The sequence below is a fragment of the Bos taurus genome, chromosome 24 (assembly GCF_002263795.3).
Source record: "Bos taurus isolate L1 Dominette 01449 registration number 42190680 breed Hereford chromosome 24, ARS-UCD2.0, whole genome shotgun sequence".
Taxonomy (NCBI): Eukaryota; Metazoa; Chordata; class Mammalia; order Artiodactyla; family Bovidae; genus Bos; species Bos taurus.
The window spans coordinates 43286260-43303813 of NC_037351.1; the positions used below are offsets into that span (position 1 = coordinate 43286260).

At 44.1% G+C, this 17554-nt stretch overlaps 1 protein-coding gene across 9 annotated transcripts in view; it reads left to right on the forward strand.

The window, feature by feature from the left end:
• Positions 1-7281, forward strand: part of SEH1L (SEH1 like nucleoporin) — a 96867-nt gene extending 89586 nt beyond the window's left edge. For 8 of the 9 annotated variants that reach the window (XM_059880767.1, XM_059880769.1, XM_059880768.1 and 5 more), the window contains one exon: positions 6843-7281. In XM_059880767.1, the coding sequence (XP_059736750.1) occupies positions 6843-6984 (142 nt within the window). In that variant the 3' untranslated portion in view covers positions 6985-7281. Of the gene's footprint in view, positions 1-4755; positions 4852-6842 lie in introns of all 9 variants that reach the window. The other variant, XR_009492660.1, reaches the window with a different exon arrangement.
• The last annotated feature ends 10273 nt before the right edge of the window (positions 7282-17554 follow it).

The following is a 17554-nucleotide window of genomic DNA, read 5'->3' on the forward strand; positions in this document are numbered from 1 at the left end:
GACAAAAATCTTCCCAGATTAATTGGAAAAACTTTTATTATCCTGTTTTCCAGTGTAATTCTTGAAATAATCCTATATTGTTCTTTCATCAGGGCCTCATTTTCTTGCCATCCTTGCTTATTTTATTTTTTTAGTGTTTTTATTCATTTTTAAGGTATTTATATATATTCTTCCAGTTTTATTGATGTAATTGACACACAGCACTGTGTAAATTTGAGGTGTGTAGCATAATGATTTGACTTACATACATCATGAAATGATTATCACAGTAAATTTTGTGAACACTTTCATCTCATATATATACAAAATTAAACAGAATAAAATGTTTTTTTTTTCCTGCAACATGAACTATTAGGATTTATTCTGTCAACAACTTTCATATATATAACACAACATGTTCAGTATATTTTCCATGTTGTATATCACATGGCCTGGTGCATATTTATCCTACAAGTGGAAGTTTTTGCTTTCTGACTTTTGATGTACTTTTTATCAGTCCCACCCACCACCTTCTCCAACCACAAATCTGATCTTTTCTATGCATTTTTTTTTTAATGTCTGAAAATATTTTTATCTTACCATCATTTTTTAAAAATCTTTATTGAATTTGTTACAATATTGCTTCTGTTTTATGTTTTGGCTTTTTGGCTACAAGGCATGTGGGATCTTAACTTCCTAACCAGGAATCTGACCTGCACCCCCTGTGTTAAAAGGTGAAGTCTTAATCACTGGACTGCCAGGGAAGTCCCTTGCCTTCATTTCTGAGAGACAGTCTTGCTTAGCACATAATTCTGACAGTATTATCCCCTGTTCCCATCTTATAAATCTGCTACACTACTGTCTGGCTTACATTGTTTCTAACAAGAAGTCTACTGTCATCCTCCTGTTCATTCCTCTGCCTGATGTGTCTTTTTTTCTGGCTGCTTTTAATTTTTTTTTTTTACCTTTTTTTTTCTTTTTTTTTTTGAGGGGGAAGTGTAATTGACCTCCAACACTCTTAGTTACTGTATTTCTGTTTTTATTTCTGTACATTTCAAACTGATTTCACCACACTAAGTCTAGGATGGTACATTACCAACACAAAGACATTACATAGTTACTATGTTCCCTAGCTGTACATCTCATACCTGCTGTTCATTTATTTTGGAACTGGATGTTTGTGCCTTGTCACCTTCCTCACCTATTTCTTTCCTCCTGTACCCCCATCCCCTCTGGCAGCCACCTGTTTGTTCTTTTTCTCCATGACTCTTTCTGTTTTGTTATGTTTATTCATTTGTTTTGTTTTCTAGATTCCACATGTAAGTGAGGTCATTTGATGTTTTGTCTCTCGGACTTATTTCAGTTTAGCATAATACTCCCTCAGTCCATTCATGTTATTGCAGATGGTAAGATTTCATTCTCTTTTATGGCTGGGTGTATCCCACTGTGTCTGTAGGTATCTTCATCTGTTCAGGCACTTGGGTTACTTCTGTGTAACATTGTTTCCAGTCGTCTCACTTTCAGGCTGTGTAAGTCTTTAGATCTAAAGTGAGTCTCCTGTAGCCAGCATATATGCTGGTTTTGTGTTTGTATCCATTGAGCCACTCTTTTGATTGGAGCATTTAATCCATTTACATGTAAAGTAATTATTGATAGGTATGTACTATCAATTTTGCTAATTGTTTTGGGGTCTTGCTAATTTTATTTTTCCATATGACACCTGTAAAGGCTGAAATTTCAAACTGGGTTGTCACTGATATTTACAATTTTAACATTAGGGTTGCATTGCACTTAATACTAAAAATAATTTTATCTTCATGTTTGAATCTTTAATTAAACTTTATTTATTATAAGCTCTTTCACTTTAGCATCAGGAAGCGGTCCTAGAAGCATGTTCTATTCTGTGAAAACTAGGCCCCTTGTAGGCAATCGAGGGCTGACTGAGTTACTAGCCCAGCAGCACTGACTCAGAAGCTTCCGCTTCCTCTTGTTGTTGGAAGATAAGTCATTCCCTCTACCCCTCATACTTTCTTCCCCTTCTTGACCCCATTCACCCATCCTCTGTGGTTGGAAACCTACCTCTTAGGAGCCCAGGCCAAAGGTACAAGTTGTGTGGAGTCAGCAGTGAATACACCTAGACCTCTCTCAGCCTCAGTGACCTAATTTGTAAAGGTGCCGGCAGCCTGGACTTGTTACAGGATATGTGAGAGGCAGTCCTGGGGGTCCTGAAAAGCCCCAGCAGGACCCACAGGTGTTGACAGCATCACAGTTCTGTCAGCGCTTTCCCAGCCAGTCTCTTCATCGAGAACGTGGACGATGGCAGCCTTAAACACTCCCAGTCCAAACTTTCCCACTTCTCTGCCCTGAGCTCTCCTCTCCCATTGGTCTGTGGGTCCCTCCCCTGGGGCCTGAGACTGGTGACGTTCCAGGGTGCTTAGAGCAGGCTGGCTCTGCCGAGCTGAGGCTGACCTGCAGGAGCAGTTCGCTGTTCACAGATAGTCATTTGAATTCCCAGTTGGGGCCCTTTTTAGTGACTGAAGACAAATTGATCCTGAGTGAGTGATTAGTCCTGAACACTGCTGTTATCTGAATTTGAACCTTATCGTAATGGCCGTAGTAAATAACTCTGCTTCCTGTTTGCTGTCTGCTTGGTTTACGTCCCTGAGCTTGATCAGTGTTTCGCAGGCATTGTGTCTTTAAGCATGAAGCATAGGAGTCTGGGAACACTTTTGTGTAAACCAGCATACACCTGGGGCTTCAGATCTTTGTTTCAAGGAGCATTTATCTTTAAAAAAATAAACTTGTTTTTTAAAAGTTAAGACACCTTCAGATTTTTAAAAAATTTGTTTGAAGAGCTAACAGCTTTTTAAGAAACAATATTTGCATTCACTTCATCTACAGTTTTGATAAAGACTCAGGAACAGTAACTTGTTAAATTGTTTGGCCGTATGTCAGTGTGTTAGTCGCTCAGTCGTGTCTGACTCTCTGCGATCCTGTGGGCTGTAGCTCACCAGGCTCCTCTGTCCATGGGATTCTCCAGGCAAGAACACTGGAGTGGGTTGCCATTTCTTTCTCCAGTGCATGAAAGTGAAAAGGGAAAGTGAAGTCGCTCAGTCATGTCTGACCCTCAGCGATCCCATGGACTGCAGCCTTCCAAGCCCCTCTGTCCATGGGATTTTCCAGGCAAGAGTACTGGAGTGGGGTGCCATTGCCTTCTCCGAATACTGCAGAAGGTTGCTGTTTCCTTCTCCAGGGGATCTTCCTGACCCAGGGATTGAACCTGGGTCTCCTGCATTGCAGGCAGATTCTTTACCAGCTGAGCTACCAGGGAAAAGGCTTTATGTCACTGTTGCCTGTTTTATGACTGAAGGATGATGCAGTCAACGTACCTGGAGATGAATGTTCCTTTTCCAACTTTCGTTCCTGAATACACTATAGTTTCACATTTTTCACTTAATTTGCTTTCACAGACTTTTTAAAAATTTAAACTATTTTAGCTGAAATTTGTAAATCAGCTCCGTCTTGGTCCTTTGCAGAGAAAAGACCTGTTTCTGTTTGATACTAGTAGCATCACACGCAGCAGTCTCTGTTCCCAGCCAGGCTGTGAGAAGGTTAGCTGAGGGAGGTCCACGGGCAGTTTGTGGTTACCTGGGAGCTGGGAGGCCTTACAGGAGACCACACGACCTAAATGCAAATGTAGTTTTGGCAGTGAACAGGTCAAAAGTATTTTCACATTGCCACCGTCAGCTTCCTCATCTGACCCTGTGGCCAGCTGGTAGCATCCTTCTTCTGGTTGCCTGGCTGGCCATCCTCCTATCCCTGAGGTCTTCCTGCTCCTCACACACAGCTGCCTGTAGTGCTGTAGATGCGACGGGTGTGATGCTTAAAGCATTCTTAACATGGAACTTTTTATCAGTGAGATGGCATTTTGCTTAGTTTCAATTTGTCTAAAAAACAGTTTTAAAATCTAAGATGTGTTCATTCTTGCCATCTCAAAGTAGACATTTTTATACAGTTGAACATGATGACTTGCCATTCCAGTGCTAGAACATTTTTAGCTGTCCTAAATTAAATACTCACTGCTTTTCTGTGCTGGAGAAGGCAATGGCACCCCACTCCAGTACTCTTGCCTGGAAAATCCCATGGACCAAGGAGCCTGGTGGGCTGCAGTCCATGGGGTCGCTAAGAGTCGGACACGACTGAGTGACTTCACTTTCACTTTTCACTTTCATGCATTGGAGAAGAAAATGGCAACCCACTCCAGTGTTCTTGCCTGGAGAATCCCAGGGACGGAGGAGCCTGGTGGGCTGCCGTCTATGGGGTCGCACAGAGTTGGACACGACTGAAGTGACTTAGCAGCAGCAGCAGCTTTTCTGTGCAGCCTAGGTCATGTCACAGCATCTAAGAGAGTTTAGAAACATGAGAAAATATTTTTTAATGAAGCAAAATTTGGACAGTGTACATAAGGTAGCATTTCAAATTGCCTCATAAGATACTTATGTTTGCTTTATATTCTTAAACATGTTATTACTTTAAAATATCTTTAACTTTTTATACTTTGAAAAGAGATTTAAATAAGGTAATTTTATACTTTATTGGTGGCAGGTACTGAAGTTATTCTGATACATTTCATTATTCTGAACTTAGGATAAATATGTAATGTTACAAATTCCAGCATCAAAAAAACTTTAATAATTAGCAACTCAGTATAAACTTGGTGAAATATGAATAAGAAGACCATAAGTGCAAAGCAGTAACTCTGATCTGTTCAACCAGGTGAAGTAAACTCTACGTCGTAGAAAACTTCCCTCGTGACACGTGCATAGGCTTAGATCTTACATAGAGGAAGGCGGGAAGCTGGCCTCTTCATACGTAAGAATGGCTTCTTTCCACTTTGGAGAAGTAGAGCCTTGCTCCCTGAGAATCCTCTCACAAACAGGGGTGGGGCTACTCCCCGTGTGAGCGTAGGGGCTTGTACTCCTCCTAGGGGTGAGGCCACTGAACGGTCTCGTGAGCTGTAGAGGCTGGTGCAGTGACAGTGCTGGACTCGGCAGGTGGACAGGCTGTGTGAGGCTCCAGGGGAGCCCCTCCCAGTCCCTGTTGGTCACCTTGTTTTTCTCAGGGGGCTGCCTGCCCTGGGGCTAGCAAGCCCCAGTCCTCGAGTGGGAGCTCTGCTCCATACCAGGAGGTTCACTGTCCTGGCAGTCCTGCAACAGGGCTGTTAGCTGACAGTAGGTTCTGGGGATTTGCCTGGGGCGAGGGCGTGTACTGGGCACATCCTGTTGCCCACAGAAGGTGGGTGATGGTGGAGGTGATGGAAGAGGGGCACTGACGGGTGGGGTTTTGGTCAGGGTTCTGCTGTGGGCTCTAGGTGGTCCCCTCTCTCTCATGACTTTTTAAGAAGAATCTGTTGTGTTCCCACTTAGCCCCTAGAGCGTCCTCTGCTGACTGTTTATTCAAGTCTAGTCTGCTGAGACTTTGCAGATGATGCCCCGTCTGCCGGGCTCATACCCACATGCATTCTGCGAGCTGGCCTTGTGGCCGAGCAGCCAGAGGGACGCTTCTAAGTTACAGAGAAAGAAGGATTCGGATTGCTGACGTTTATAGGTTATGGCTGTGGGGGGCTGAGGTGTTTCGGGCACTCCGCCAGCCCTGCCTCTGCACCATCAGGCACTGGTTCTCATGCCTCTGCTGCAAAAGTTGTCCTCAGCTGAGGATTTCCACGTTGTGTCAGCATGCTTTCCTGTTACATGTTCCCGTGTGTGTTTGTGTGTATGTATGTATGGGTGTAAAGCCCCCTTGGTCACCACACTGCTGGGTGCTGGAGCTGTGTGGACCCTGGTTCTTCCTAGGTTGCATCCCAGTTTATTCAGTGTGTGAATCTAAAGCAGGTGATACGTATTTGTCATAGTATGTTTTTCAAAATTCTTTCTCAGTTAAATATAGAGTTCTGCATTCCATGTTGAACTTTGCTAATAATGGAATCATCTAAAGATTTATTTTTGGATATTTTAATGTGTTTTAGTAATTCATAAGTTACGAAGCCTCTTAGGTTGGCAGATTGTACTACATTATTCTGAGGATTAAGATGCTAACATGAAAGAGAAAGTTGTCATTTGTCAGTGCCATCAATAGGTAGCAGTTTCTTTAAAAGCAGCTTTGCTTTGATGTGGAAAAATGAGGTAAATGCATTGGTGAAAAATGACCCAGACTTTGAATATGTATATTTTGTTACCTCCAGGAAAAGGGCTTTGAAATACTTGGCCTGTTTTCTGAATTTCTAACCCACTGTGCTGGGTCAGGAAACATGCTGGAAACAGAAGCGCAGTCCGGTCCCTCTACTGAGCCCACACACGTGTGGCTGAGCTCAGAGGGATCTGCCCTCTGAGGAGAGTCTGAAAGCTGTGAGGTTTCACTTAAAAACCATTAAAACAGAAGGTCGGTGGCATCAAACGGGCTGTGGGAAGGGCCTGCATCTTGTTCCCCTCAGGAGTAAAGATGTATTTTTGAAGCTTTTGGAACCTCGTTTTGTGAGCAGAAACAAACCCGCCAGCATAATACTTGTCTGTGCCTCAAGTAGAATACGATCATAAATTTTCAAGGAAACTCTTGGTAGGTTTCTTAAGAATTTTGGAGCAAACCTGCCAGCCCCAGTAAAGTTGGTTGCAGCCATGGGGTGGCTGCTGGCAAGTACGCCCTGAGCCTTCCTGGGCTTGGCTGCCTCCTGCTCCTGCAGACGCGGCACCAGGCTCCAAGCCTTGCAGCTCCTGTTTCCTTGACCAGGCTCACTCTCCACCAGGCGTCGTGTGACTGGGGGGCTCTGACTGCCCTGATGCCGTGTTGACACCCCTTTTTCTCTACAGAGCCCAGCACTACATCAACATGCCCGTGCAGTTCAAGCCCAAGTCCGTGGGCAAGTTTGAAGATTTGCTCGTCGTTCAAACAGACGAAGGCAAGAGTGTCGCTGTCCGACTCACTGGGGAAGCTCTTGGAAACATCAGCTAGAATCCAGTGTGTGTAAAGTAAATGACCTAAGTTACATTTTGGTAATTTCCTTTTTTTTTCTACACTACAGTTATGCATTTGTGTATATTTTGTATGATAAATTGGATGTCTATAACTGTAGATTTGTTGCTTTGAGAAGCTAATACCTGACTAAAATAATCATGTATCTAGCCTACAGTCTTGTATTTAACTTTTACAGAGAAGAGAGTTCTATTTTTGCATTGATGATGATACTCTGAATAAATTTGACATATGTTTTAGTTGGTATATCCAGAAATAAACTTAATTTCCACTGAACTTGTCTTTTTTATATGATGTCATACAGAAATTAGAATATCACTTTATTCTGCTAATTATTTCCAAGCTCCTGCGTTTCTGTTCTGTGAATTTTCTTTTCCATCACAAAGTTTTGTTTGCCTTAAGCAATTCCTTCTTGGTTCCTTTGTCTTTTAGCTGCTGCTGCTGCTAAGTCGCTTCAGTCGTGTCCGACTCTGTGCGACCCCGTAGACCGCAGCCTACCAGGCTCCTCCATCCATGGGATTTCCCAGTCAAGAGTACTGGAGTGGGGTGCCATTGCCTTCTCCAGTCTTTTAGCTAGTTGCCCAGAATAGAAAGGAAAGCTTCCTTCCAAAGAAGCTGTCTTTCTCCAGAATGGGGCAGTGTCCTTAAGTGTGCAGACACTTGGGAGAGGTTGATGGTGTATTTTAGGAGAGCGTTTATTGAAGTTAAAGGTGAACAGGATGACTTCAGAACCTGGTGTAGAAGGGCACAGCCATCAGGTACCACTGGGACCCAGGGGCGGGGACAGAGCCCCCGTGCTGTGACTTCCCTGGTTCCACTAGTTGTGGCCATTGCTGGTAGGTGTTGTGCAGCAGCGTGTGGGTCGTGGCTGATGTTGCCGACAGTGCAGGAGGATCATGGAACATGTGCAGAGCTGCCACTGGGAGGGCTCTGACCCCAACGTTTACACCTGAGACAGGGAAGTGCACTCCTTCCTGTGCGCAAGCTCAGGACATCTTACCTGCCAGCCATGTGGGTTGTCCACAGGTGAGAGCAGAGGTGGTCTAGCAACTGCCCATCCTCTTGGTTAAAACGTTCCCTTCAGTCTTAACAGAGATACTTCCTGGTTTTGTTTCTTCTTTAGGTTTTTAATTTCATCCCCAGGAAGTGGCCTGGGACCAAGGGAGCCTGTGAGTTTTCACCTGTGCTCTGAGCCCTTTGAGCAGTGGTGGACTCGGAGCAGCAGGGCTCTGACAGCAGGTGGAGGAGGAGCCGGCTGTGTCTCATAGACGTCCTGTCTTGTGTGTCTGGTGTTGCCCCCAGAATATGTCCATGGGCACGTGGAGGTGCTCGTGTGCCCATTCTGAGCAGGGTTGGCCCAGGCCTCCTCCTCAGTGCCCCTGCAGGTCAGCAGGCAGCCCCACGCCCCTCACTCAGGAAGTTCTCTCTGCACTTGGGTTGACCAACGAAATCACTTTGAGGAGTTGACCTGGGGACAGGCCATGTTGTGGATTCAGCCGCATGTGAGACCTGCTTCCTGAGGCCTTGAATCCAGGCAGGGACTCCCATCATCTGAGCTGACTCACAGCACCACAGACCCGCCATGCCAAACCCCAGGGCTGCCACGGCTGTCCGCGTCACCCTGGTCCTTTGGGTCCTGGAGGCTGATTCTGCAGCAGCTTCCTAAACTCTCAGAGGCCCGCATGCATTGAGGCTAGGCCTGATCTCCCACACTTGTTCTTCCACAGGCTGTTCTTGGGGGTCAGGGGGCGGCGCTCCCAGCCCCTCCCCTCCCACAGGGAACCTTCTCTTTCTGCCTTCCAGGTGCTCGGGTGAGGTGGCCCATCTGACTGACAGGCACCTGTACTGAAGGCTGGTTCTTTGAAGCCTCAGTGCCTGAAGTGCAGGCGGGGAGAGGGGGAGAGGAGGGTTCATGGTCTGAACAAATGGATGAGTGTCTGTATCTTATCTTTCCATAGACATATCAAGAGTCCATGGTAAATGTATACAATAATTACTTGCATCTCCAGTCAGAAGCAGGCCGTGCTAATGGAGAAGTGCTGGAAGGGCTGAGTCAGGAGCAGGCAGGGACCTTTAGCCCCCGTCTGTGCTAGGCATGACCCTGGCAGGTGGAGGGGGAGGAGATGAGACAGGACAGTGATGTAGTTGTCCACCTCAGATTCCAAGAAAGTTTCCTTTAAAAATCATAAAGCGAATTTGGTAATGTAACTGGATATACAACTGATACACAAAATCAGTAGTCTTTCTATATAAGAAAATAGTAATGGAAGAAAAGATCCATGAGGAATCCCCCAGGAATAAACATATGAAGAACTGTGTCTAATATTTACATGTAGCCTGCTAGGCTCCTCTGTCCATGGGATTTCCCAGGCAAGAATACTGGAGTGGGTTGCCATTCCAGGGGATCTTCCTGACCCAGGGATCAAACCTACATCTCCCACACTGGAGAAAGCATAACCAAAGTCCAAAGACAAAGGACAACCTGGAAGTTTCTTGTTGATGGACACGTTGGCCATTGCAGTCTTTTCCTACTACACCTATGTAGCTGTTAAGTTGGGTTGGGTAGAGCGTGGCAGCACGGTCAGTGGGGGGACGTTCCCAACTGCTGTCCTACCAGACTTCTGTGAACAGCGCCTGTTTCTTTACATTTTTGCCAAAACAATATCTGTGCACACACTTTTCCCACTCCACTAGGTGGGTCTGACAGGTACCCTGGCTCTGACTCAGGGAGCAGAGCACACCCAGGCAGGCACATCCTGGAGTCACTCCTTCCTCTCCCCGCTTCCTCCAGGTGCCTCCAGTGAGGAGGATGGACCTGCCTCAGGCGCTTCCCGCCTGGACCACTTGGGCGCTACTGTTGGGCAGTGGTACCTGTGAGGCCCCTCCTCTCCTTACGACCCTGTCCCAAGGTGGGGAGGGGGAGCTGCCTTTCAAGGGACTGTCTGAACTTTCTACCATTTTCAACTATTAACTATTTTTGTAATAAATGTTTTAAGGAGGTTAACATAACTTTCCTGGTGGTCCAGGGGTTGAGAATCTGCCTGCTAACGCAGGTGATGTGGGTTCAATTCTTGGTCAGGGAGGATCCCACATGCTGTGGGAGCAACTAAGCCCATATGCCACATCCACTGAACCCCCACATCTAGAGCCTGTGCTCTGTAACAGAAGTCACCACAAAGAGAAGCCCATGCTCACTGCAACTGGACAAAGCCCACTTGAGTGCAGCAACAAAGACCTAGCACAGCCAAAAATAAGTAAATAATTTTTTAAAAAGAAATTGTTTTAATAAGATAGAGATCTAAACATCACTTTTTCTGCCAATGCTAGTTAACTTAAGGGAATGTATCACTTATTAATGTAGGTATTGGGTAGCCAAATGCTGCCTGTTGACCGTCTTTCTCAGAAGGTTCTGAAATGATATCTTAGTAAAGTTCTAGATGGACTTCCCTTCTGGAGAAGCTCATGGGTGGCAGCATTTGAGATCCTCCCAGCAGATGCTCCTCCTTGACTTTTCTGTGAGGTGTGTTACAGTCTGTGTCCAGGAGGAGAAAGCAGGGCAGCCCCTGGAGAGGCTTTTTGGGGAGGATCCCTTGTGGGTGGGATCCCATTGGAGCTGAGGTTAGAAGGTTTCCCATCAGCCTTGCCTGTAGGGCTGCATCACACCTGCTTGCCTTGGAGGAGAAGGGTCAGCGAGCCCATTGCCTTCTGGGCAGTCGGTCACTTGTTTCCACTATGAATTTGCTTTCCCCTTTGTTATTTAATATTGATGTTAAAGCCACTAAGAAGGTTACCTGTTTCTATCTGGACATGAAGACAGCCTATTTTTATATTTTACACAAAATATAGAACATAAATGTATGTTTCTGTATTGCATAGGTTTATTAAATATAATTTAAAATATTTATATATACACATAGGTATCAGAATAAAGCAAATAGATTGAGGCTGTTAGCAACCAAGGGTTTTCGTAGAAGACAAAAGTGATGATATCATTCAAAGATAATATGTCTACAATGCTTGATATTTCTAGCGCCCCAAATGCTGGAAATCCTATAAATTGGAAGGGGAAGATAATCCAATAGGAATGTGGATAAGAGAACATAAACTTCAACATTTCACAGAATGATAATTTTAGATGGCTAGTAGACAAGCAAAATGGCTGTCTGAGGAGGCTGTAAAATAGCATAGAAAAGAGACGCAAAAGGCGAAGGAGGAAAGGAAAGATACCTGTCGAATGCAGAGTTCCAAAAAATAGCAAGGAGAAATAAGAAACCTTCCTAAGTGAACAATGCAAAGAAATAGAGGAAAACAATAGAATGGGAGACTAGAGATCTCTAAGAAAATTAGAGATACCGAGGGAATATTTCATGCAAAGATGGGCACAATAAAGGACAGAAACAGTATGGACATAACAGAAGCAGAAGATATTAAGAAAAGGTGGCAAGTATACAAATAACTATACAAAAAAGATCTTCATGACCCAGATAACCACAATGATGTGACCACTCACCTAGAGCCAGACATCCTGGAGTCCAAGTCAAGTGGGCCTTAGGAAGCATCATTACGAACAAAGTTAGTGGAGATGATGGAATTCCAGGTGAGCTATTTCATATCCTAGAAGATGCTGTGAAAGTTTTGCACTCAATATGCCAGCAAATATGGGAAACTCAGCAGTGGCCACAGGACTGGAAAAGGTCAGTTTTCATTCCAGTCCCAAAGATGGGCAAGGCCAAAGAATGTTCAAACTACCGCACAATTGCATTCATTTCACACACTAGCAAAGTAATGCTCAAAATTCTCCAAGCTAGGCTTCAATAGTACATGAACTGAGAACTTCCAGATGTTCAAGCTGGATTTAGAAAAGGCAGAGGAACCAGAGATCAAATTGCCAACATCCGTTGGATCATAGAGAGAATTCCAGCAAAGAGAATTCCAGCAAGAGAATTCCAGAAAAGAGAAGCAAGAGAATTCCAGAAAACCATCTACTTCTGTTTCATTGACTATGCTAAAGCCTTTGACTGTGTGCATCACAACAAACTGTGGAAAATTCTTAAAGAGACAAAAATACCCTACCACCTTACCTGCCTCCTCAGAAACCTGTGTGCAGGTCAAGAAGCAACAGTTAGAACCAGACATGGAACAATGGACTGGTTCCCAATTGGGAAAGGAGTACATTGTCACTCTGCTTGTTTAGCTTATATGCAGAGTACATCATGTAAAACGCCAGGCTGGATGACTCACAAACTGGAATCAAGGTTTCCAGGAGAATTATCAATAACCTCAGATATGGAGATGATACCACCCTTACAGCAGAAAGCAAAGAGGAACTAAAGAGCCTCTTGATGAAGGTTAAAGAGGAGAGTGAAAAAGCTGGCTTAAAATTCAACATTAAAAAAACAAAGATCATAGCATCTGGTCCCATCACTTCATGGCAAATAAGTGAGGAAAAACAGTGGAAACAGTGACAGACTTTATTTTCTTAGGCTCCAGAATCACTGCAGATCTGCAGCCATGAAATTAAAAGACGCTTGCTCCTTGGAAGAAAAGCTATGACAAACTTAGCATATTAAAAATCAGAGACATTACTTTGCTGACAAAGGTCCGTCTAGTCAAAGCTATGGTTTTTCCAGTAGTCATGTACAGATGTGAGAGTTGGACCATAAAGATGGCTGAATGTTGAAGAATTGATGCTTTTGAACTGTGGTGTTGGAGAAGACTTTTGAGAGTCCCTGGGGCTGCAAGATCAAGGCAGTCAATTCTAAATGAAATCAATCCTGAATATTCATTGGAAGGACTGACTCTGAAGCTGAAGCTCCAATACTATGGCCACCTGATGGGAAGAGCTGACTCATTGGAAAAGATGCTGGGAAAGATTGAAGGCAGGAAGAGAAGGTGATGACAGAGAACTAGATGGTTGGATGCCATCACTGACTCAATGGACATGAATTTGAGCAAGCTCCTAGAGATGGTGGACAGGGAAGCTTGATGCGCTGTAGTCCATGGGGTTGCAAAGAGCTGGACACAACTGAGTGACTGAACAACAACAAAGTAGATATCTGAAAATTGGTTGAGAAAATGCAAATGAAAGCAAGAATGAAATACTGTTTTTTTAACCCATGAGATTGAAAATTAAAATGCATCCCTACATCACTGGTGAGTGTGAATTGCTGGAAATTGGTGTGAGAAATGCAAATTGTAGCAACAGAAGGATACTTTTTTAAATTAAAGCTCATCAAATTGACAAAAGGGAAATGAGAAATGTCCTTACTTTGCTGGTAGGAGTGCAACTGCTTAAACGTTGTGGGGATGTAAAATAATGGCTAAAAATTAAAGTACTTTGACCCAGAAATCAAACTTTGTGAGTCTATTTTTAATCTTATTTGGGAGTCTAAAAAAGAAAACACCATTTTGTATAGCTATATGTATGTATAAATATACATGTATGTATGTATGTTAATACCATGTAAGAGATGCAAATACAGTATCCTGAAAACATCATACTGTGAGATGCTCTGGAGGTTAAGAGCTGTGTTGGGAGAGGCTGCAGAGCGTGTGGGGCCAGCTGGTGAGCAGGAAACCTCCATACAACTGGGTCATCCTGGCTGAGCGCTCCCCAGAGTCCTGGCCCATGCTAATGTGCACAAAACAGTGTTTTAGGTCCTTTGTTATACAGTAATGTTGGTTTCTATAGGGAAAAAAGCCTCATTCCACTATTCCCTCACATCATTGAGTTCCTTTGTATAGAACACATTAAGGTACTTTACTTTTAGGGTGTTTTTTTAACCAAAAATCTATCTACTAATGGAGTCAAGCAATTCATATGGATACAAAGGGAAAAGGTATTACTTTTTATGTAAAAAGTATTATAGTATTGATATTTGTTTGGGGGGAAAAACTCATAACTGAAGCAACAATCTTCTTTTTGCAAAATAGAGCTACATTGTGTAGAATTTGGTAGGCAGTGCATTGTAATTGCTTGGTTTTTAATGTCCTTTTGTATGTTTTAAAACTTTGACAGCAAAGCTTTACTAATAGTGCTGAAGAGACCTTTTTCCTGCTTACTTGGCAACGTTTGTCTCTGAATAAAAAAAATGGCAAAAGTTGCAGTTGCATTTGTTCTCCTCTCTCCTCTGATCCTCACTCTGTTTCCTATTTCCTCCTTCCCTCTCTTCATGCCCAAGAACGAGGATGTCTCGGGCACCCTTGTCCCCCTGCAGGTATTCGGGTATTGCACATCTTCAAGTTCTCCAGGCACTCACAGGGCTTGTGGATTCTGGACTACACACTCAAGAACTATGCCTCTGAGTTGCGCTTTATCCTCTTTTCCCTTACCATGGCCATCATCATCTTTGCCACTGTTAGGTTTTATGCCAAGAAGGGCACAAACAAGACCAACTTTACTAGCATCCCTGCAGCCTTCTGGTATACCATTGTCACCATGACCACACTTGAGTGAGTGCAGACCCTGTGTGGGGAGCTGGCCAGTCAGTCAATTACACTCATCTTTTCTGTAAAATTAAAAAACGTTAGATCAATGATCTTTCTCTATTTGAGCTCCAGTCTGTCATCTATGGGCTTCCCTGGTGGCTCAGATGGTAAAGAATTTGCCTGCAATGCAGCAGACCTGGGTTCAATCCCTGGGTCAGGAAGATTCCCTGGAGGAGGGAATGGCAAACCCACTTTAGTATTCTTGCCTAGAGAATCCCATGGACAGAGGAGCCTGGTGGACTACAGTCCATGGGGTCACAAAGAGTCGTACACGACTGATTAACACTTTCACACTTCCTCTGTCATCTGTAAAAAGTGAGGGAGGTGGATTAATCTCCAAATCCCTTCCACCTCTGACAATGCCTTGATTTTCCCTGTCAGGATACTTGGGTTCCAGGATGGTCTTAGCTGCACTGTTTCTGTTGAAATTTTTTCGCTCTGGGCCAGTTTTTCCCTCTGCAAAATGAGAAATGGTGACCCCTTCAGCATGCAGATGGGCTTCCCTGGTGGCTCAGTTGGTAAAGCGTCTGCCTGCAACACAGGAGACCTGGGTTCGATCCCTGGGTCAGGAAGATCCCCTGGAGAAGGAAATGGAAACCCACTCCAGTATTCTTGCCTGGAAAATCCCATGGACAGAGGAGCCTAGTGGGCTATAGTCCATGGGGTTGCAAAGAGTCGGACATGACTGAGCGACTTCACTTTCTTTCTTTCTTTTCTCCACTTCCTTATAATCCATCAACCAGCATTCTTATCTGCCAGCAGCAGGACTTGAAGCCCCCCGCTCAGCGTGAGGGGATTTTTCCACATGTTCTCAGTGGCAGAGAAAGAAATAGGCTTGGACACAGATGGGGGGGCCAGCAGACATGCCCCTTCTGTGGACTGGACGTCCAGTTGTGTCCACATCCTTCAACTCACACGTAAGCCCTGTGGGAGTAAGTGTCACCCCTTTGGTGAGTGGGGTGGGAGGGGAAGGTCTTCAGCAAGCAGGCATGATGAAAGATTGTCTAAAGAGCAGATGAGGTTGCCAGTAGCAGGGCACACAGACAGCCACTAAAAATCCAATTCCATCAAGTTTCTGCTTAGAAAAGAAGCAACCTAAAATTGAAGATGAACAAACCTTAAGATCCAGCAGTCCCATTCTAAGTGTGTGTACTGAGCATCTAAACACTGAGAAAAAGTCTTACACCTCTGTACAGAGATGTAACAAGGATGGTCATGTTGCAATGGAGCAAGAGTGGGGAAGATGGGAACTCTTCATGTCCTCAAGAAGAGAAGGAGATCTAGTCACATAGTGCAACACTATTACCAGTTAAATGAACTAAAACTACATGTCAACTTGAATAAATTTTGACTGTGTAATGAGTGAAAAGGTCAAATGTACCATATAATAGCATTTATATAAAGTTTAGAAACACACAGAGCGGTATAAGTAGGTATATGGTCTCAGAATATGTTTATATGCAGCATAGATATAAAAACCCAGGAGGAATGTTCTCATGTGCAGAGACAATTCTCTGTTTACACATCAGTCGTCTTGCAAGAGAGGCCCTGCCTGCCTTATGCTCTGCTCTGTCTTTAGAAGAATGTTCCTGCAGGCCAGGCTTGGGAGATGATCAAGACTAAGTGTACATAGGTGGCTTCAGCAGCAATTCAGTTATTTTATTGGTTTTAACTGCTTTTTCATCTAGTAACATGATGCTACGTGTGTGTGTGAGGAGAAAGTGATGCCCCTGTGTTAGAGAAGCCAGCATGGGCGGCCACTGTGAGCAGCTGACGTTTAGCCATGGCATGGCAGGAGGACCTGCTTTGGGCCCCCAAACATGCTGGTTGTGTGGTTTGATACACTACATATATGTTAGACTGAGGTTTGCTTTTAAGGATGAAATTAGTATTACCATGTAACTTCTGGTAGGGGTGTCTCTGTGGTCAGTAGCTGGCAGCCCACACAGAATTATTTTAACATAATTGACCTATTTCTTCCTCTTGTACATCAGAGACTTTCACCAGAATTCCCAACTTCTACTTTGGTTTCCCACTGATAACTTGGATATCCTATAAATAATATGTCATCAGCCACTGAAATGTCAGCCTTAGCCTACCAGTCACTCTGTCCTGGGTGCTCACAGGACTGAGGCCTCATAAGGGCAGCTGCTCACACTCAGTGATGACCAGAACACAGGGAAGTTAGCACAAGAATCTTTCAAAGCAGTTTACTGATGCCTGAGAGGTCAGAAGGAGGGCTTAGCTTAGTTAAACTTGTTTCCCATTAATTTCTCTCCTTGGATTAAACTTTGCAGTCATTTAAAACCTTTCATTATGGCTTTAATATACATTTCCCTAAGGAGCAGAGACATCACTTTGCCACCAAAGGTCTGTACGGTCAAAGCTATGGTTTTTCCAGTAGTCATGTACAGATGTGAGAGTTGGACCATAAAGAAGGCTGAGCACCAAATAATTGATGCTTTTGAATTGTGGTGCTGGAGAAGATGGTTGAAAGTCCCTTGGACAGCAAGGAGATCAAACCAATCAAACCTAAAGGAAATCAATTGTGACTATTCATTGGAAGGACTGATGCTAAAGCTGAAGCTCCAATACTTTGGGCACCTGATGGGAAGAGGTGACTCATTGGAAAAGACCCTGATGCTGGAAAAGATTGAAGGCAGGAGAAGGTGGTGACAGAGGATGAGATGGTTGGATGGCATCACTGACTCAATGGACATGGATCTGAGCTCTGGAAGATAGTGAAGAACAGGGAATCTTGGTGTGCTACAGTCCATGGAGTCACAGAGTCAGACACTACTGAGAGACTGAACAACAATAATGAGGGAGTACCTTTTCATGTGTTTGCTGGCTATTTCGTATCTTCTTTTGTAAAGGACCTTTTCAAGCAGTTTGATTGTTTTGGGGGAACAGCTTTCCTAACAAAGAAGCTAGATTGGGAGGGTATTGTTCTCCAAAAACAGTTGATCTCTGGCTGGGGGGCAGAGATACCCTGGCCCATGGCTCTGTTATCAGGGTTGGATCACAAAAGCAGAACCTTAGAAAGGGATATGGAGTTGAG